The sequence below is a fragment of the Malaclemys terrapin genome, chromosome 1, assembly GCF_027887155.1.
Source record: "Malaclemys terrapin pileata isolate rMalTer1 chromosome 1, rMalTer1.hap1, whole genome shotgun sequence".
Taxonomy (NCBI): domain Eukaryota; kingdom Metazoa; phylum Chordata; order Testudines; family Emydidae; genus Malaclemys; species Malaclemys terrapin.
Window position 1 is genome coordinate 16,984,808 of NC_071505.1, and position 22,231 is coordinate 17,007,038.

Genomic DNA, 22,231 nt, shown 5'->3' on the forward strand with positions numbered 1-22,231 from the left:
TAACCCCTAGATCCTTTTCTGCAGAACTGCTGCCTAGCCATTCAATCCCTAGTCTGTAGCAGTGCATAGGATTCTTCCGTCCTAAGTGCAGGACTCTGCACTTGTCCTTGTTGAACCTCATCAAGTTTCTTTTGGCCCAAACCTCTAATTTGTCTAGGTCCCTCTGTATCCTATCCCTACCCTCCAGTGTATCTATCACTCCTCCCAGTTTAGTGTCATCTGCTAACTTGCTGAGGGTGCAGTCCATGCCACCCTCCAGATCATTAATGAAGATATTGAACAAAACCGGCCCCAGGACCGACCCTTGGGGCACTCCGCTTGATACCGGCTGCCAACTAGACATGGAGCCATTGATCACTACTCATTGAGCCCAATGATCTAGCCAGCTTTCTAGCCACCTTATAGTCCGTTCATCCAGCCCATACGTCTTTAACTTGCCGGCAAGAATACTGTGGGACAATAAGTCCTGGGGGGCACTAGGAAGTCCTGCACCCTCTTACAGGGAGCTTATAAACCAGGGGTGGCCAAACTGTGGCTCATGAGTCACATGCAGCTCTTTTATAGATAAAGTGCGGCTCTCGGCACTGCCCCCCATGCCCTCTGCCTACCAGACTGGGGAGAGCTCGCGGCTTCTGCCCTCCGGTGAGGTCGTGGAGCTAGGTGCTTCTGCCAGAGAAGACTGGTGCTTGCTGTGAGTGGGGGGCACAATTTAAAGGTTCAGCACCACAAACAGCTTGAGTCATGCCCCCCCCCAGGCACACTCCCTCTCTTTCTCTCAGCAGCCCTTCCCTGCAGCTCCAGATGTTAGCTCTGCCTGGAGAGGCAGCGGCAAACAGCTGGGAGCTGCAGGGAGGGGCTGCTGCTTTAGCTCTGTGGCAAGAGGCAGCAGCTCTCCTTACAGCTCCCAGCTGTTTGCTGCTTCCTCTCCCCACGACTGCAGTTCCCAGCTCGCTGGCTCCAGCAGCTACCATGCAGGGATGGGGCCTGGCGGCACCATGTGACCGAGCCAGCAAACCCTGGCAAAAATCGGGGGGCATGTGATCCAGGTGCCTCCCCCCATGCATCGCCTCTGGCAGTGGGGAGAGGGGGGGTCTCGGGGCTTCAGCCCCGGCTCTCGAACTTCTGAAGATTGTCATATGTGGCTCGGAGGGTCAGTAAGTTTGGCCACTCCTGTTATAAACACATGAATGGATCAGGTGTCTTCCATCTGGTAGTGGAGCCCTACATTTTCTAAAGTGTCTAGTGATTTTGAGCGCACAACTTGAGAGATCTTAAAGAGACTAATTTTGAAAGTGCTGGTACTTAGCACCCTCTGAAAATCAGGTCCCTTTGAGGTAGCTCAAGTTAAGTGCCCAAAATCGCTGGCCTAGATTGAATAGTACGTCAGAACCTGACCCTAAACATTTAAACCTGTCCATGTACAAGTGCTTATGGATCACTCCAAAGATTCACAGTTCCACAGATAAATGGATTCTTCCGCCTCCCCTCCCCCACATCCCCTGCCCTTTCTGTATAAAAGCAGAGAGATCTAGAGCCTCAGCTGGTGTCACTGAAGGCAATGAAGGTATGTCAGATCACACCAGCTGAGGATCTAACTGTCTCCATTGGCTTCAATTACACCCATTAAGGAAATGGCCCCAAGTGTCTCTTCTGAACATTTGTTCTGAGTAGGCAAAAAGTTTGGAAGCCATTGGTGTTTGCAGCTGGCTCAGTCATACGTAAAAGTGTCCTAGCTGATATTCAAATTGTGCTGCTCTCTGAAACCTGTTGGTCCTGGTGTTTGTTGTATTTTCCTGTGTTTGTCTTGAGTGCTTTATGTTACTCTCATTTGGATTTCCAGGGAATTCAGATCATGTGATACTTGCTGATGTTTGAAATAAGCCAGTGGCAAAAGAAGAAAGGAAAATATCAAAGTTTGCTTGTACCTTTGCAGACACTGCAGTAACGCAGCATAAGAATCTGTTGCGCCTGATTCAAACCAGACTTCAAAATGGGCTTTTGACTCTAGCCTGCTACGCGGGTTCAATCAATACCTTTTGATATTGTCCTGTTGCAGAAGACTCAAGGTAGATTTTACTCTTTGGAAAAATCTTCTTACATTCTTGATAGTCCATGTGCTGTAATTTCTTTACCCTCAAAGTGCCATGCTCGAGGGGAGTGTGCTAATTTTCCTTGGCGCGAATCAAATTTATTTTGTACGGGATATTGGCCAGATTGCTAATTTGGCGAGACTACACAGGTAACACTACTGTCAGCTCTGTGCATTGTCTGTCAGGACTTCTTCTCTTAACTCTGCTTTAGCAAGTACTATTGATTCCATTACTAAATTGAATCCTGCTTGTTTAATTCCATTTCATTTCACTGGAGGGGAAAGAGAAATAATTACAGCTAAGGAGCCAGACACCAGGTTTGTTGAGTTATTATTTTTTATTATCAAATGCACATAGCACCTACCAATGTGCTAGACAATTTCAAGGGTTATGAAGAAAAGGGGCCTGATTCTCAGTGACGCTAAGACTCATTCCTAACCACGCTGTCAATGTGAAAGGGGCCTCGGTATCAGTCAGAATCTGCCTCGGAAGAAGAATTTACCCATAAATGGAGATGTTCAATGCTACCTAAAGGATTATGATGCCCAGTTCCCATTCATTTTAATGTGATGGATGTCGAAATCCCTGCAGTTCTCAAACTATGGGGTGGGCAAGGGAGGCAAGGAAATGTGTCCAAAAAACTCTGTCTGTCAGCCCCAGATGGCTGGGTCTCAGGCAGAAGGGCCGCGCACACCTAGGTGGCAGAGATAAAGGGGACAGCTGGAGCCCTGCCATCCGCATTTGTCCCCCCCACACCAATTCCTCACCAAGAGGCAGCCAGGGCTCTCCACCCAGGAAGTGGTGGAGTTTTGGCTATCAGCCCCCAGGTTGGCAGCAGCCGCAGCGCAGAAGTAAGGCTGGCAATGGGGCGCTAAGTCTGCTGTGAAAAGTGAAATTGACTTTTCACATTGCATCCCTTACTTCTGTGCTGCTGCTGGCACGGCGCTGCCTGCAGAGCTGGGCACCCAGCCAGCAGCCACAGCCTCTGCTCTGCCTTCAGAGCTGGGTGGCCGTATATGTGCTTATGGAGGAGGAGGAGCCACAAAAGACTACAAACACAAAGAAGGGGGGGCCTGATCAAATACGATTGAGAACCGCTCCCTTAGATGGATTTGAATGTTTCAACCACAATCCAAATACAAGAAGGGAGCTGGGAAGCAATGCAAAGCCCCACGTGTGATTGAATGGGGATGTTTAGCACATGCCTCCTTCGTTCCACAATTTCCTGGTTTGTTTTCTAGTAAATATTTTCAAACATCTGCATAGCCAAAAATTCTTTGAGGCAAGGCTTAATACCTGTCGGAGGAAGTGTGTTTTAAAGGGAGGTGTTAAGAAATTGTGGCATGAGAGACAAGGAGAGAGATGGTTTCATCTGTGTCCCATAGGGGAATGGAGATCTGAGGCCTGATTCTTGTTTACTTCCAGGATCTGTACAATGCCACAGCCATGTGTGTAAAAGACTCTGGCCCTGGAGAGTTTATACATTCGGCATACCTTGAATTGTACCTGTCTTTAACCCCAATGTTTCAAACCCCATTGGTGCTTATGCTGGTGTCAAGGGAAACTTTGCCAATGACTTCAGTGGGAGCAAGTCCTTAGCTAACATATGTTTACTTTCCTGAGAAGTATGTTTACTTTCCTGAATGATTTATTGGAGTTAGTAGCATGTAAGATATGAGTGTTTCAATAGAAGGGGAAGGACTTTGGAACAAGGTTCTAAAGGTTACGTTATTTGTTTTGTTGAAGATAGTTTGCAGCTGGCTTCAAGAGAGGGGTGGCTCCAGGCACCAGCGCACCAAGCCTGCCGGCTGCCGTGAGGACGGCAGTCAGGCTGCCTTCGGCAGCATGCTTGCGGGAGGTCCGCCAGTCCCGCGGCTTCGGCGGCAATTCGGTGGCGGGTATGCCGAAGGCATGGGACCGGCGGACCTCCCGCAGGCATGCCACCGAAGGCTGCCTCGCTGCCGTGCTTGGAGTGGCAAAATACATAGAGCCGCCCCTGCTTCAGGAGCTGTAGATTTCTATTTTGAATACACATAGTTTAAATGCAAATATTGCCATAGAGATGCCAGCAATTTCTTTCTGGATTATCCTTCTTATGAATATATTTTACAGGCCACATTCGCTGGTATGCTCCAGCTGCGTTGCACTGTTCCAGTGATGCAAAGCAGCTGCACACCCAGTTTAACTGGCAGACTTAACGGGCTGTAGAGCACCTTCATGTCACCAGATCAATACAAATCAGCCCTAGTATATATGTATCTTGTTTTGTCTGGTTTTTATCTAATCTGTCTAGATTTTTATACTGCATCAAGGTATCTTGAGTGCCTTACAACAGTACATCAATCTAATGAATGATCTACCAAATAAAATTGTCAATAACCATTTTGATAACGGTTTCAGTATAATTTGATTAAGAAGTTCATTTAAAACGTTGTGAAAACTTTCACAAACATCAAGAATTTTTTCAAATTTTTTTTGTTTTGCTTTTGAAAAACAGGCCATTTTTCAACAATAAACTTATTTGAAATTTTTCAATGAGATGTCTTTACTCTCTAATTAAAGTCACGGAGCCAGAATGTGGAACAGTGCGAGTTCATGTCAGCTGAGGATCTAGCCCATTGTCTTTGAATCATAATTACCATGAAGGGAAGACAACCATGGAGACAAATGTTTACAGTTTTATTATTGGCATCTTTACATTAATACTGCTGTTTTGTGCTGAGAAAACAATCTGTTACACATAATGTAACTGTTATATATAACATAGAAATGCAGTCTAAGTTAATTACAACAAGAAGCTACAAAAAATTTCATAGGAAAGAAAGTCACCTAACACTGCAACTGTGCTTGCAGCAAATCACTCTCCCACTTCTGAGTCAACACTGCAGAAATATGTGCGCTGTAAACCATGGTTATTTACATGTCCCTTAGAACTGTTAATAACAGAGGCGCTAAAATCAGTCTAAAAAGTTCTAGAACGTCACTATATACTGTACAGTCCTCAAAAATAATTTATTATACGGTTTCTAAAAAAGGTACTAGTTTTGTTTTTTGTTTTTTTTCTGGAGTGCACAACATGTGCAAATTTTGTCTAACAGTCTAAAAGCTCGAGAACTGAACTGCGAGTCACAATCACAGAGATGAGGTGGTAGAATCTAGGACTTCCCGTCCATTGCAGACTGTCGGAACGTACGTACTAGCAGATGCTGGAAGAGAAAGGAGAAAAAAAAACAACCACCACCATTATTAGCCACCTAGGAAAAAACATTGGGGGCCTGATTCTAATTTATATACCGGTCACTTTACACCTCTCTGGCAGTGCAAAGGAGCCTTAAAGTGGTTATGACTCTAATTTATTCAGAGTGACGTAAAGTAGCCGCCGTGTAAAGAAAAATCACATCCTTAGATTTTTCACGTATCTTATATTAGGGCCTGATTCTGTGAGGTGCTGAATGCTGTCCAGCCTCACTAATGTCAATGGGAGAGAAGAGCACTCAACACCTTACAGGAATAGTTCATTAGCTCGCATTTTCTTCATCCAGTCCATCTTTGCATTAGGTAATGCATGTCAGCCTACATCTGAATGTAAGGGAAATGGGTTATTTTATATGTTGAATGAATGGAGAAGGGAAAAGCTTTTATTTTAACAATTGTATGAGTTTGCCAACACATTTACTCCCCCTTTGATAATGTTCTGGCCTGGATCCCACTGACTTCCATGAATGCAAGATCAGGACCTCAAGATGTAAAATGTGTCCAGACGTAAGGGCCAGCTTATGATACCTTAACTCACATTGAACAGTACTTTACTTGACAAGTAGTTCTATTGGCGTCAGTGGAGTTACTCAATGTGGATATGGGTGTCAGAATCTGGCCCTTGATGCTTCTGCATCTTGGCCGTGGGCTATAGTGTTATCTTGTAAAAGCCCAGGGATTTTAATTTTAAAGCAAACAGTTTTGTCCATCCCAGTTAGAATTGTCCCTTCGGCATCAAGAATGTGTTAGCACACAATTTCGTTGATCTGCCAGTTCACAACAAGACAAAGCCGTGTTTGCCAAGATACATTAGGTTAACAATAGCAGTGACCCAGAGAAACCTGATGCCTTCATCAAAGCATTTAAAAGAAAAGCACGCATCAAGCATTGATTTTAAACTTGATCACCTGGTGTAAAAGGCAATTTATGCATGATGGATACTGGGTTTCAGACCAATTCTGTAAAGACAGAGCCTTATATTTCTTCCTGTCCTGAATAATGAAGAGTCCAATCCAGTCCTATTAAGGGCCTCAACCTGAGAACCGCTCACATGAGCTCCCCTTTTTAGGGCAAACACAGCAAACCACATCTACGGAGAGAAGGAAGGCCAAATGATTGGCTGGACCAACTGAGAAGCTGGCAGGAAAATATCCATTTGGATGGACTTATGCAGTGCCTTAACCAAAAAGCAAATTATTTATATATATATATATATATATAAATAACAACATACAGGGCCCTGGTTATTAGACTCAATTTCTAGAGCAGCAAATGGATGCTTGGAGACGTTAGGTTACCTATCTATTGTCACCCAGCAAATCAGTGGCCGAGGTGGGAATAGAACCCAGCACTTCTGGTGCCCAGTCCCTTAGACTAAGCACTAGAGAGTACCTGGTTGTGAGCAAGGATTGTGGCCATCTCCTAGGTTTTCAGATGGCTGTGTTCAAAGCAAAACATGCAGCTGGGCGAATAATATTGATCAGACATGTGTTAAGCCGTTTGTGACTGATGCAAAGTGCCATCAAGACTGATAGGAAAACAAGCTGTCAGCCCAGGACGGATGGGGCAATTCTTTGGATCATTTTTAAAAAGATGTCAGGGGCTTATTGGATTTCTCTTGGTGTCCTCAAGCTTTAGTGCTGCTATGTTGAGAATCATCTCAGTGATGAATTGGATGTGGACTGACGCAGAATTTCAGCAGACGCAGAGAAGACCATGGCACCAGCGAGGATCAATTTGGATGACAAGTGCTTGGCATTTTATGAATGAGGGCCGTGCAGTTCAGAGGAAAAAAAACTTTTAAAAATAAATCTCTTTATCAAAAAAATACTTGCAGGTGAATTGCAAAACAAATGCTTTGCCTTTTCAAATGTTTATGACGTGCATTTTTGGGGGGTGGGGAACCCTCATTGTTTCCTGCTAGTTTTATTTACACTGGAAATACCAGGTCCTCACTTTTCTCTGAGGAAACCCACCTGGGATGAGGGGTGGAGGAGTTGTACCGGTGGCTTAGAGCATTATGGGCCCAATGCCAGGCCCACTGCTGTGACTAGGGCTTTCCCCACTGAATTGAACACGCTTTGGGTCCTGGCTCAGGTGACAGCACTTTCCAGGTCCTCCCAAGGTTTGCCAAGGTCCTTCATATTCCAGTTTTGAGGCCATCTTTTCATACCCGAAAGGGCAAGGATGAAGTTTTTGCTCTGATGTTGCACTTTACCTTTGAGACTTAAAAGATTTTTTGAATGAGTGTTCTTCAGGTGGTTATAGATGGGACAAAAAATGCAGGATAACCTGTTTCAGTTGAATACAGTAGCATCTGTGTGTTATATAAAGGTGTAGTAAGGAGGAGAGTGTCAGACGCCCCTCATGAAAACACCAGTCCCAAATACTGGCTTTCTTTTATTCTGTATCCATTACAAAGAAACGGAGCATATTCCAGGGTGAAATAATTGCAGAAATGTTTCCTTAAATAGAAACAGCCTCTTAACCGTCTCAGATACAAAATAGGATGTAAAAATGCAAAGACCAGTTTTCAAACACCATCGGCACACAACAGCTTCCATTTAGGCATCTTGATAAGTGGTCAAGATTTCCAAATGTGCAGAGCTCTGGGGCCAGAAGCTCTTGAAAATCTGCCCCTAGCTGAGAGTGCTGAGCACTTCTGAAATATTTGCCAGCCTGACCTATCTACTTCATCTAATTTTTCAAAAGTAATTAGTGATTTTTGGGTACCTCCATTTTTTGGGGGTGGGACAATTGGAGACACCTTAAAGGGCCTGGTTTTCAGAGTGGATTCATAGACTCTAGGACTGGAAGGGACCTCGAGAGGTCATCGAGTCCAGTCCCCTGCCCTCATGCTCAGCTATTTTGAGTTGTCTCAAGTTGGCCATCCCAAAATTGAGGCAACTAACAACCACTAATCACTTTTGAAAATGTAGATCATATTGTAAAGCCCAGTGAATGGTTCATAGTTAATATCCTTACAAACCACTTCTTTTTCCTCCCCAACCCCCCCTCCCACTCTGGGATGTGGTGCTCCTTCAATCGGTTTTCCAGGTTAGACATTGTGTCTGCTTTACTCTGTGAATGAGGTGCCGTTTGCTTGCATCCTTGACTAGTTAAGCTTGACAAGGAAAAAACAAAAATAAAGCTGACCTATTTTTTCCTAGCCAAAAACAGCAGCAACTGATAAAATCCCAAATATGTGAATCTGACTGGGAATAAGAGACTGAGATGGGAAAAGCAGATGGACTGCATTTTGCACTGATGCATCGATTGATATCCCAGGTTGTGACACTTATGTGGGGTACAACACATACTGGATATACAGAAGCAGTTTTTGCTGTCCCTTATGTGCATTGTAGGGGAATTAGCTGAAGTGGTTTGACTCAAAGGATTTTCTTGAAACCCAGGTCATAACAGCCATTGAGAATGTGCTGCATGGGAGGCCAAGTCCTGCCATAATGTTGTTCTGACAGGAAGACTCCAGGGCAATCTGCTCTGCCTGTTGTTTTGAGAGGCACAGGAACCGTGGTTCTGCAGGCACTGTGCAATTATGGGCCTGATCCAAAGCCCACTGTATTCAGTGGAAGTGGTTTTTTTCATTGTCTCTAATGGGGTTTGGATCAGGCCAGCTGTGAGCAGAACACAGGTACAGTGAACAACGGTTGTTTTGTTCTCACCGGACCTGAGTGATGTATTCGTGGTGGTCCATAGCCAATCCAACACTCAGGTGAATGCAAAAATGTCCTGCAGTTCTTAATGACTGCGGATTCCACTACAAATGAAAACTCCCTAGCTCTCCTTTACCACACTTCCTGCACAAGGCATGCCATACATAGGTGACAGATTCTTTACTTACACTGGGAATAAGTGGTTCCGGTCCCACTGACGCTGAACCTGTTGAGATGGAGTCTGTGAGTGACCACGTTCTTCTGTGGCTGGAAGAGGATGATGTGCACTTTGGGCGCGAACAAACAGCCGAGCACAACAAAGCCACTCAGACTGACAGAGATGCACATGGTCGTGGTCTGCACCTAGGAGAGAGTTATTGAAAAGTCAGTGCTTAGCTGTTAAATGCCGGGCAGTGAGGCAGCATGTACCACAAGCCAGACTGCGACCAAGGTAGTCACCATGGGAGCTACTTACTGCTGGCAATTTGTTTTTAATTTCTATAGATTCCGTGGTACCAAATTCACAGCTGTCTCTTCAGAAGGTCTAGAAATGAGTGTGGCTTCAGAAAGTACTAATGATATGACTCTGAAACCCCTCTAAAAACCCCAGCTCTGTATCAATGCCTTCTGCAGTTTAGGGTATCAGACAGCACACCCCAGCATTCATGGCACAGTTTGTTACTGCATACTGTAATGCAAATTGTTTATGTATTTCAGCATGCTAAACTCTGAGCCAAATAACACAGAGGCAGAAATGCAAAATTCCAGAACAGACATAATACAGCAGTAGGAGGAAACATCTCAGTCTTGCATCAGCAGGGGTCTAGCCTGGACGATCCATTGACTTGTTCCACCTCTAACTCCCACGACCCTGTGATTCCCAGTGATTTACCTAAGGCCTAGATGGTACCCTGCTGATCTGCACATAAGGGGCTGCCAGCTTCAGTGTATGACAGCTAGCCTGGGCACAAGAAGGCTAGTCAGATGCTCTGCAACACTACTTTGCTGGACAAAGCAGAGCGCTTTCCGTAAAGCCTGGGATCTATGCGTGGCAAGAGGCAGGCTGTGTGGGACCAGATTAGGTCCTAAGAGATGGCTGTGCTATGCAGCGAATCCACTTGAAAGTTAATTCAGCCTAAGGCCTCAATCCTGCTAAGTGACAAGCAACCCCTTGCATTCATGAAGAGGGCCACTGACTTCAGTGAGATTTTGGGCAAGCATAAGGGTCTGCTCAAACAGGTCCGTTTTTGAGACTTGGGTCTTAAAGCTACATAAATGTAGACACAATTTCTCTGTGCTGTGAAATCCCTTTGTGAGGGGTCAGAAGTTTCTGGGGGCAGCAGCCAGTGGGCCAATGTTTGTCCTTACAGCTTCAGGGAGCCATTATCTAATCTTATCTATGTAACAACATTCATCATTGTGATAACTGGGTGCCAGTTCGCTGCCTCAGGTTCAGTTTAGTCTCTTTCCTTCAGAGCAGATTCCTCAATTAAAAGGTAGAATTACACTTTCTCAAACTCCATTACTTAATCTGGATTATTACACAAGTAGGGACAGTTCTGCCTTCAGTTACATCCATGCCAAACCTACAGATTAACACTGCTATGGGGCTCAACTCTCAAAATAAACTTTCAAGTATCAGAGGGGTAGCCGTGTTAGTCTGAATCTGTAAAAAGCAACAGAGGGTCCTGTGGCACCTTTAAGACTAAGGTGCCACAGGACCCTCTGTTGCAAAATAAACTTTGTAAGGGAAAAACTAGAGCAGGGGATGGCCTTTGTCATTATATGTAGTGTTGTTTTTGCCATGTTGGTCCCAGGACATTAGAGAGAAAAGGTGGGGGAGGTGATATCTTTTATTGAACTAACTTCTGTTGGTAAAAGAAACAAGTTTAGGAGTTTACACAGAACTCTTCTTCTGGTCCTTTCTTTGGCTGCTTTATCTCAATCCTGCTAAGAGACCCTGGCCAACAGCCATTTGTATCCATGTGGAGGATCTTTCTTTCTTTCTGTCTTTCCTTAGCATCATCTTCGTCATTATATGTATTCACAGAGCACCAAGCAGATAGTCAACGGTCAGTATAATTAATGTAATAACATAATAACCCTTTACAAAAGGAGCTTACTTCAAGCTTTGCTCAGTGCATAGTGCTCAGATGCCACATGGCGGGGGAACCACTTAGGAACCCGAATGGACACAGAAAAAACCCGAACATCCCGCCACATTTCCATTCATTCCTCTTCCTTTGCTTTCTACTGAGCCAAAGCCCACTAAAGTCAGTGGCAAGACTCCCATTGATTTTAATGCAGTTTAGATCAGACCTTAACCAAGAAACTACCACACACCTCCTTTCATGAGAGCACAGTAAGCTGAGTGGTAGGACAATTTAACATCTGACTGTGTTAGAACTTATCTAACCCGCAGACTTTTCCCTTCCGGCACATCTCTTGCAGTTGCATCCACTAAGGCTAGGCTAAGATGAATCTTCAGCTGAAAAAAATGAAATACATTAACTGCTCTAACTCATGCAAATTTGTGAGTGATTATTTAATAACATCAGGTCATACTGTGCCATCGATTCTGAAGTGGGACTACCCCCTGAAATCAAAGTGGAACTGTGTGTAAAAATCAATGGTGTAAAATAGCCCTTTCCCCTCTAACATAGGAAAGGACAGTTTGTTTCTTCCCATGGTATTTGTATTCATTAACTGGGTGAATTCTACATTTCATTTTATTTCTTTTTCAGTTTTTAAAATGTGCCCAAATCTCTGCATACATTTCCCAGTAGCTTCCCATTTTTCACCCTTATTCATGCATCCTAAACCAGTTTCAAATATAATATTAAAAGCTCAATCCAGTCACCATTCACTTATTCATTGTTGTTATTATGTCTCCTTGGTTGTTTTTTGTACTAACTTTCCAATAATAGCTCCTGAGAATGACCCCACCAGCATTGTTTTACAGGAGAATGAGATAAGTAGATTACCGTTCGACTATAGATAACAAAAGCATCACTTATTATGTATAAAATTTTAGTCCATTTAGTAGGATCAGTGACTGGAATTTAAGTGAGATTAACAGTGTTAAGATACCTAGAGTGGGAGTTGCCAAAGCACCTACATTAGAGTTCCATTCACTTAAGTCCCTTCCTGAATTTAAGTCAATGAGACTTGTGCTCCTGACTAACTTTAGGTGCTTTTGGAAATCCCACTGCAAAAACTGAGTTAAATTCAATGGAGGTTTTGCACCCAAATCCCCAGGGTTCCTTTCAAATCCCTGCACTAGATAATAGAGTTGGAAAATATCACTTGAGTCATCTAGTCCTACAAGCACATTGTAGGACTACTCTCTCTAGCATACCCACTAATGTCTCATTTTATCTGTCCCCACCCATTAAACACTTTGTGTCTACCTCCCTACCCAATTGCTTTTAGTGTTAAGAACTTTTCCCCAATGCCTATCTTTCCCTTCATTAGCTGCATGCCATTTCTCCTTGCCCTAACTTCTTGTGAGACTAAATAATCCCTTTCTTGTTACCTTGAAGTTATTTATAGACTGTAATCATATCTCCCTGGGTCTTCTCTTGTCTAAACTAGACACATTTAGCTCTCTTAGTTTCACTTTGTGTGACTTTTGTTATCCATCTTTGTATTGTCTCTAGTCTTTCTATATCTTTCCTAGGCTAAGGAGACCGGAACTACACATAATATTCTTGGTCTGGCCCCACCAAGGTTGAGTAGAGTGCAGCCAGTTGAACATTTTTGACTACACTTCCTGTTGAAAAATGCTGTTTTGTCAAAAACAAAATGTTTTGCAGAAACATGTTGATTTTGACGGCAAGGTTATACAGGTGCAGGAGGGAATCTCTGGCGATAGATAAAAGACCCAACCCCAGAATAGCTAATAGCCCAGTGGCTAGGGTACTCGCATAGGATTATGGGAGACCCAGATTTAAGCCTCTGATTTGGAATAGGGACTTGAACTGGGGTCATCCACATTCCTGATGATTGCTCTAACCACCAGGCTATTGGCTTTTCTGGGGTTGGTCTGTCTCTCTCGCTCTCTCAGGAAAAAATTCAAAAGGTCTCATTTCATTCCACATTGGAATGAAACCAAGTTTTGAAATGAAAGAATTGTTCCCTGGCCAGCCCTAATGTCGAGTGATGCTATTAACTCCTCTGTTATTTCTCAGACAATGTTATCTCCCTGACATATACCGCCAGTTAGATCTGGACAAAAATTTTCAGTCAAATAGCTTGTTTGCCAAAAAACGCAGTTTCAGGGCAACCAAAATTATGAGTGAATGCACGTCGAATCTGGCAAATAGTTTTGGCTGAATAAATGTGAAAAAGTTCAAATTAACCATTTCAACTATTTTTGAAACAAAATGTTTCGACTTTTCATTTCCAGTGACATTTTGTTTAGAACTGTTGCTAGATTTGTTTTAAAAAAAACCACTTAAAGGATAACAAATACCTGAAAATATAACAATCATTTAGAGTCCAACAAAATGTTTTGTTTAACCTGAAATTCTTTTTCTGGATTTTTCGGATCAGCCACCGAATAAAATAAATAAATGAACATTTGTTCAACTCTACTGCTAATGACAGTCTTGTCTTTTGGTTAAGAACATAAGAACGGCCATGTTGGGTCAGACCAAAGGTTCTTCTAGCCCAGTATCCTGTCTTCTGACAGTGGCCAATGCCAGGTGCTTCAGAGAGAATGAACAGAACAGGTAATCATCAAGTGATCCATCTCCTGTTGCCCATTTCCAGATTCTGCAAACAGAGACTAGGGACACCATCCCTGCCTATCCTGGCTATTAGCCGTTGATGGACCTATCCTCCATGAATGTATCTAGTTCTTTTTTGAACCCTGTTTTATAGTCTTGACCTTCACAATATCCTCTGGCAAAGTTAATCTTATAAAATTGACAGAAAGGTAATGAATACAGTGAAACTTGGTGTGAGGACCATCTATCACAGCTACCTCCCTCATCTGAAGAAGTGGATTTTTTACCCAAGAAAGCTTATGCCCAAATACATTTGTTAGTCTTTAAGGTGCCACCAGACTCCTCGTTGCTTTTGTGAATACGGACTAACATAGCTACCCCTCTGATACTCCCTCATTTTAGTAATCCTGAGGTTTCCTGTACAATTTGGTTCAGCTTTTAGTTAAAGTTCACCTCTATTAGATAACTGTTTTCTGAACCCTTGGTCTGAGCTATTGTAACTGTGGCTATCAATAGTAATATACCAGTGCATGAATATTTTACCCATGTGCTTCTGCCTCCATCAGCCAGATCTACTGTTTAGTGTAAAAACATTCTCTCAACAACCATAGTTCAAAGCAAGTCCATCGTCTGCTTAGAAGTAAAGTAACAGCTGATGTGTCTCATGCTTAGCAGGCATTAACAATGAAAAGGGAATGTTTGCTGGGGCACTGGATAGCACAAAAGTGAAAGACGCTTTTAGGAAATGCCAGGTTCCTGCTAAGGTGATGCACACAATTTATAGGAACAAATGTCCAAAGACTTACTCTGTAGTCACTAGATGTCACATAAAATATGGGGAGGAAGGCCAGCCAAATGATGCACGTTGTGTACATTGTGAAACCGATAAACTTGGCTTCGTTGAAGTTCTCTGGGCACTTCCTTGTTTTGAAAGCATATACAGTGCATAAGACCACAAGGATTACATCGTATGTTAAGGAGATTAACATACTGGAATCTTTGACATTGCATTTCAATATGACAGTCTCCCTTTTCTCAGGAAGAGTATACCGTCTGGTGCCCGGAGACTCTACTATGAGCCACACAGACACCACCACGATCTGTACCAAGATGAGGCTCAGGCAGATGAAGACCTGAGAGCTGGGGCTGATGAATTTAGGCCGTTGAGCACCATTCTTCACACCGTTAAATATTCTGGCTATGCAGTTTGTCTTTGTCAGGAGGGCAGCATAGCAAACTGAAAAAGAACTTCCCAGTCCCAAACGGCGTAAGGTGCAGATGGCCGGAGAAGGCTTGGCTATGAAGAAGAAGGTCATGCTGTAAGACAGGAAGACCCCGAAGAGTAATATGTAACACAGTTCACGGCCAGAAGCTTTGACCAGGGGAGTGTTGTTGTGCTTGATAAAGACTGCCACGACCATGAAGGTACAAATAAAACCCAGACATGCAATGGTAACAGGGCCTATTGCCCAGGCATCTTCCCACTTGACATAGTCTTCTGGTAGGTCATAGCAGCCAGTTAGGTCAGCAGTGGGCCACTGCCCAGACCCGCAATCTGCACAGGTAAATTCATCAGCCAAGTATTCAAAGGGCTCACAGGCAATGCAGATCCAACAGCAGACGTCTCCTGGCTGCATGTTCTTCATTTCATTAGGAGCACAGGGGTCACTACACTGGGAAGTGGGGACAGAGCTTCTGGACCAGTGAATGGAGTCTACGTCCAGTGACAAGATTTCTGCCCAGTGACCAACCTTCAGGTAGGAATATCTGCCTCCGGCGTACTGGAAATTGAACACGTTGTATCGGCCTAGCCCATCTCCATAGGTGTCAAATTTGACCACGCTGTCCGCAGCATTGGGAGGGTTAAATGGAGCTGTCAAAAACAGAAAGAGAGGAAATGAACAGTGCAACTCTAAGCATTTTTCTTTCCTTTGGCAGGCATATCTATCTAGCAAGACACTGTCAGTTTTTTAAGACCATCTAGAGCGAGTGAGGTATTTTGATCCCAAACATCAATTATGAAATTTTCTTATTGGTAGAAGCACCTGTTCAAGGAGCAGCTGTGTTATGAATGACCAAAAGATCAAGGTCAGGTCTGAGACTTTCCTGCAAATCTAAAGGAAGCATTGCTTTTCCAAGTTGGTCTTGCTGTGGAGGTCACCTATGAAAAGATTTCTCAATTACAAAGTGGCATCCCATGCTAAAGCTATGCACATGGGCCACATTTCAAAATGATACATGGCCCACAGTATATGGAATGCACTGCAGAGCACTTCGTACGAGAGAACTCCTTTCAAGGGTCTCCTCCTTTACTAACATCTCCATTTCCCACTGTTTTGGTTTCAAAATATTTCATTCTACAGACTGTCAAGAACATCGTTGCAGATCATTGGTAGCATGTGGACCAAGAATCACTGGACTAGAAGCAGTTCACCTCTGACCACTCTTTCAAATGCACATTCTAAATATATACGGAGTCAACCTGGAACCCTCCCTACACTGTTAAGAATGGGAAAATGTAGCATTTATCATTTGTAAGGCTCCTTCCCCCGGATTTACAAAGACTTTTTGACCTAAGAGCTAGGCTCTATCCAAATGTACAATGGCTCAAATCCTCAGCTGATATAAAACTGGCATAGCTCTGTTGGAGCCAGTGGAGCTATGACAGTTTACACTGGCTGACGATCTGGTTCAATACTTTTTTGAAGTTTGCTAGGCTCCTATTAACTTACAAGAATGAACTCATTTGACAAAGCTCATATTTAACTTCTTTTCACTGAATATGCCATTCTTTGGATGGACAGACTAGAGATTGTATCCTGCTACTTCCCTGTTTAAAAATATGCATTTCACTGATCTACATATTTTCTGAATTTTTTCTCTTGGACCCAGTTGAATTAAAAAATACATTGAATGTGGACAGCAACTGCTTGGATATCACACATTCTACATCCTCCGTTGTTACTGGTGCAAATGTCTCAGAGGTAAGTCATGCTCATAGCTGGTTTTTCCCAAGACGGGTTTCTAGTAACCTTAGCGATAAAGCATAATAGCCTCCACCTTTATCCCCTATTCAATTGCATGCTGATCCTTTCCCTCCCACCACAAGGGTATTGTCCCACGTTCGTTGCATGGAGATGCAAGAGGAGAGTTCCCTTGTAGCCTGTGACTATAAAAAGACCATCAAATAGCATGAGAAATTTAGCAGCTCTGTAGAACCTGGAAAGGAAGTTGCTAGACTAATGCATGTTATTTTAAATCTTTCATATGCTTGGAATGGTTATAATGTCAGGAGAGAGGGGGAAGAAGGGGAAGGGAACATTCTCCAACCCATTCAAACCCCTCTGATATCCCCATTGTATCAAAACCTTCGCATTGTCTCTTGTCGTTCAGGAAAGGGGATCATTTTTGGCAAGAGCTCAGTGTTATTCAATGGAATTCACCCTGCAGGATAGAAGGCATTTTAAAGGATCCTCTCGGGAAGAAGCAGTTTGGATCTTGACAGTGTAAAATGAAGCCAAAGAGAGGATTTATTTGGAACGATCTGATTGAGAGGATGATATTGAAGTAATTATAAATTCCATAACAATTTCCTGCCATGCCTTTATATCCTATTATTATTGCATCCTAAACAGTTAGGAATCCATCATACTTTGCTTGACTCTATTGATTTTGTTACAGCTCTTTGTTAAGCTGCCCGGCATGCGCGGCTGTGGTTCTATGCCGCGCTTGGGGAATGGATAAAAACCCATGAACTGGAACTGTGACCTTCGGTGGGGAATCAATATTGTAGCACTTCAGACTGTGAAAGCTCTGGAGCGTTTTGGCTTTTCCCACAAGCTGCGTTTCACAAAGGGAATGAAGAATTATTAAAAATGTAAGAGGAAATGGCAGTTACCATGTGATTTATTGTACCTCTCTCACTGCAGCACAAAAGGTGGACAGCATCAGTGACAGGAAGTGAAAGTGTATTTACTCTTGGTGGGCAATAAAAGATTTTTCTGCTGGTGTGTCTGGTTATGGAAGTGGTTCCACTACCCTTGTTAGAATAAATCTCCCCTTCCCTTCCTTTCCCCCCATATCTTACATTGCCGTTGGTTAATATCTTGAATTCTGTCAAACTCTTATTTACATAAGCAAAGCCCTTTAGTTAAGGATGTAATTTTCCCCTCCAGCTTACAATCCATTTCCTTTGGATGTCTTGGGGTGGATGGATTGTATTTTTTAAAAGCATTCACGGCCAAATTCTGTCTCCCTTATGCGACGGCTGCCTCTGGGCTGACACCATGGGCACTGAAGAGACACCTCCAGAGCTTAAAGCATGAGCTAAAGCTTTGTGGCTGTGGGGTGGCACTGAGGGGCAGGGGGGAACTTTCAAACACACAGATCTATCTAATATCTAAGTCCGCAGCTCCTCCCATTGTTTTCACTAAGACAGACGGTGACATTAGGCAAAGCCCTGAGCAAAGAAGTGGTGCATAAACTGCACTTGTCTAGGAGCAGTCCTGGAAGGCGCTGACACACAGGTACCCTCTTCCCTTACTTGCACCGAGGAGGGGTAGGGAGATAGTAATTAGGGCTACCATATGTCTGGATTTCCCTGGACATGTCTGGCTTTTCGGTCTATAAATAGCCAGCCAGGGGGGATTTTTAAAAATCTAAAAATATCTGGGATTTCCCCCCGGTCGGCTATTTATAGACAGAAAAGTGGCGGGGTTTGGAGCCGAAGCTGCACCCATTGCTGTCTCGTCCCAGCCCACTTCCTGCCCGTCTGCTTCAGCTTTTGCTTGTGATGCTAATCTCCAGGCCTGGGTAGTCTGTGTAGCAGTGGTAAGGGGAGTACTTATTCCCCCATGTTGGGGGGGAGGGGGCACAATCTAGCCCAGTGAGACTCCCCACCGAGCAAAGCACTACCCTGCATGAGTAAAGGCAGCAGACGCTTCCCCAGAACAGCCAGGCCTCCCTGAAATGACATCATCTCCACGAAACAAGTAGCAAACTCCCAATACAGGACAACGAGAGGGAAGGTTAAACAAGTTCCTCTCCCCGCTCCCTCAGCCAGAAGCACCATTAATATAAAATCATAATGCAGCACTTAACAGCGCTTCAGCAACATGCTGTCATTGCCACCGTCTCATTTCATTATTCAGAGTACGTATGTAGATCGTGGAAGCTGTTAGCACCCGCTTAATTTTGACAGTTTATTCACTGGGCAGCAGTGGGTCAAATCCTGTGAGGTGCTGAGCCACTGGAACTAGAGATGCGCAACTAGTTTCAGAATCAGGGGCTGGCACAGGCAAGCACTTAGCGGTGTGCTCAACTGGAAGCATGTGGCTTCCTGGGGCTGCTCATGTGCTGACATTTAGGTAGCTGCTTAAGTGCTTGGCTGATTGAGGGCCAGAGTTCTTGGCATCCTGCAGTAGTAAGCCCCAGCACTGCAACATGGTTAACAAAGGGGATTATCAATATTAAAAATAGTACCTTTTACATATGTGTATAAATATTGGCACTCAGGCATGGCCTTAGACAGCCTTGCACACTGGTTGCAGAGAGCTACAGAAAGTAAGACCCCCCTATTCTATAAACAGTTACACATGTGCTTAACTTTAAGCATTCAAGTGGTTGACTGCAATGAAGCATGTGCAAAAATGTTTGCAGGATAGGGGTCCAAGTTTGTAAAGACAATTAGTCTTACAATGAAAGTGATTAACTCAAGGAACTCATCTAGGGTGACCAGATGTCCTGATTTTATAGGGACAGTCCCGATATTCAGGTGCCTATTACTCCCCATCCTCTGTCCTGGTTTTTCACACTTGCTATCTGGTCACCCTAAACTCATCTATTTAGATTAAAAAAGAGAAGATTAATGGGTGACTTGATTATAGGCTATACGTACCTACATGGGGAACAAACATGTAATAATGGACTCCTCAGTCTAGCTGAGAAAGGTAGAACACTATCCAATAGCTGGAAGTTGAAGCTAAACAAATTCAGACTGGACATAAGGCATAATTTTTTAATAGTGAGTGTAATTAATCATTGGAACAATTTAGCAAGGGTCATGGTGGATTCTCCATCCCTGACATTTTAAAATCCAAGATGGGATGTTTTTCTACAAGCTCTGCTCTAGGAATTATTCTGGTGTGTGTTATGCAAGCGGTCAGACTAGAGGAGCACATTGATCCCTTCTGGCCTTGGAATCTATGAATTACAGTTGTCTTTCAGCATATGTACATACAGACAGATGTGTGCATTTCTGGTGGCAGTTGATAGATAAAAATAAACTACAATGTTTTGTGGGAGGGTTGAGAGACTTTAAATCCTTTGGATAAAGAGGCTGAAGTCATTTGACCAAACGGTGATTAATTAAACTACAATATGGGGAACCAAAGAATACAAATGAAATCCTTTGACTGTAGTAATTAATGTAGCTGTTGATTAGATACAAAATTACTGAAGCATTTTTCACTTAGTATTTATCAACATAATGTAGCTGATGTAGCAATGTACAACTCAAGGTGTACTAGAGAAGCTGACTTCATATTACTAAAAAAAACCCCACCACACCAAAGACAAGAATGCATAATGATAATAAATCAGAAGTTTAGCCTATAGAATAAAAGGAGTAATTTTTATATGACAGCAGTGAGTTTCCCAGAAAGGAAATCCCAGGCCAACTAATGAGTCACTCAGCGAGGATTTTATTCTTCTTTATTTTCCCAGTTTCAATTTTAAAATTAATTTGGGCAGTTAATTTGGGGATTTAAGTCACAATCTTTAAAACAGCTATTTATAAAGGTATTAGCTCAGTTAACTAATCTCTCCTGTCTCTTGGAAGGTAATAAAAAAAGATGATATTTGCAGCAGTAGTCTTGAATTCATCCTTATTTTGCATTTTGTGTGCCTGTGGCAGGGGACACTCACCTCTCGTGAGCACTTCCTGTCGGTTGGGTGTGAACCTGCACACTCACTCTGTCTGCTCCTGTTGCCTCCTGTTGACTGTTAACCTCATCAGGTGGGTGTTTAGCAACTCAGTCCTCTGGCTGTCACACAGAGTCTAAACGCCTGAAGGAACCCTTTCCAGGGTATAAGGTCCAACAGGGCTCGTCCCTGTGCCCTTGTTGATGTCTTTAGCCTTGTTTCTGGGCTCAGTTTTCAGCCCCTTCTGGGTTAGCTCTAAGTCTGTGCCTGTCCTGGTATAGAGCAGTGAACCCAGGGCTTTCTCCCTGGAGACTCTTTGTCCTCAGCGGTTCTCTGGTGTCCTGTTTAAATTCTAGCCTCTTTTTGGGGCTTTTAGTAGTGAGTCTTATCCCCTTCTTGGGGCTTAGGCCACTTCTCGAGTGATCCATGGGGGGATCTGGCCCACCCACTACTCTGGGCCCCAACCCAGGGACCTGACAAATAGCAGCCACGTGCTGCTTCCTTTAATAACTACAACTGCTATTCCCTGGGCCAGTTCCCACATTGCCCCTTCCTCTTCACCCTTATCTCAGGGTTCTCTGTCTGTTCCTAGCCTGCACCGGGTCTCTCCCAGGCCTCCTCGCCTGGAGAGTTTCACAGCCTTCCCCACCTGTTTGGTCCCAGCCAACAAATGATCTGCTCAGGCCCTGCAGCTCCTTTTAACTGAGCCAGCTGGGCTCTGATTGGCTGCTTCCCTGCAGCCTTTCTAGGCAGGTCTGGAGGACCCATTTTCATTGCTCCTTTCTGGGAGGTGAGGTGTGATAAGACCACAAGGCCTCCAGCAGGGGGCCTCAAAGAACCCAGTCTACCTCGTCACAGTGCCCAATTATGCCTATGCAAAGAGGGTTAATTAAAGTAAAATCTGTAAACCAACTAAACCAACAAAACAATATATAATTTAAAGGCACTTAAAGGTATTACCTAGTTCTGCCTAGTGCCCAGTTACAGAGCTAACCCCACCAGTCTAAAAATAGAGGTAGGATGCCAGTAACATATTTCAGAAAAAAAGAGCTGCCCAGTTTATTGCACAGGTTGTAGAAGGTACGTCTCCTAGCCTTGTGGCCAAGTGATGCATTTATGTGCTTGGTGCAAACAGCTCATGGCCTGGGAGCCTACCACGGGTCCAGTATTGTTGAATTGGTGGAGCTGAGAGAAATGGATTTACAGAGACTGCCCATAGGTACAGAATAGACCCTCCTTAGAACAGGCTGCATTGATCATCCAGTTGAGAAAGCCTGGCTCAGGATGGGAGGGGCCAATGTGGAATTGACAGACAAACTCCTTCAGATGGAACTAAGATGCCACATAGGAGTCAAATCAGACACCAAAGAGGCTGCTCCAGGAGATGGCGGTTACAGCTGGGAGACACAGAGAGGCTGTGGTGATCGGAATCCGAACAGCAGAAATATTGATAGCTGAGTATGTGGTGCTTATGAGAATAATTTGGTGACACGTTTTCTGGGTGTTAAAGTGCCAGATCTCACGAGAAGTTTAAACAAATGTCTAGTGAGTATTGTGGAGG

General features: G+C 43.7%; 1 protein-coding gene across 3 annotated transcripts in view; it reads right to left on the minus strand.

Annotated features, from left to right (window-relative positions):
• Window positions 1-4,748: 4,748 nt before the first annotated feature.
• GRM3 (glutamate metabotropic receptor 3) overlaps window positions 4,749-22,231 on the minus strand; it is a 151,961-nt gene continuing 134,478 nt past the window's right edge. For all 3 annotated transcript variants that reach the window (XM_054017092.1, XM_054017082.1, XM_054017076.1), the window contains 3 exons: window positions 14,556-15,622; window positions 9,208-9,382; window positions 4,749-5,296 (listed from right to left, as the gene is read on the minus strand). In XM_054017092.1, the coding sequence (XP_053873067.1) occupies window positions 5,223-5,296; window positions 9,208-9,382; window positions 14,556-15,622 (1,316 nt within the window). In that variant the 3' untranslated portion in view covers window positions 4,749-5,222. The remainder of the gene's footprint in view (window positions 5,297-9,207; window positions 9,383-14,555; window positions 15,623-22,231) is intronic.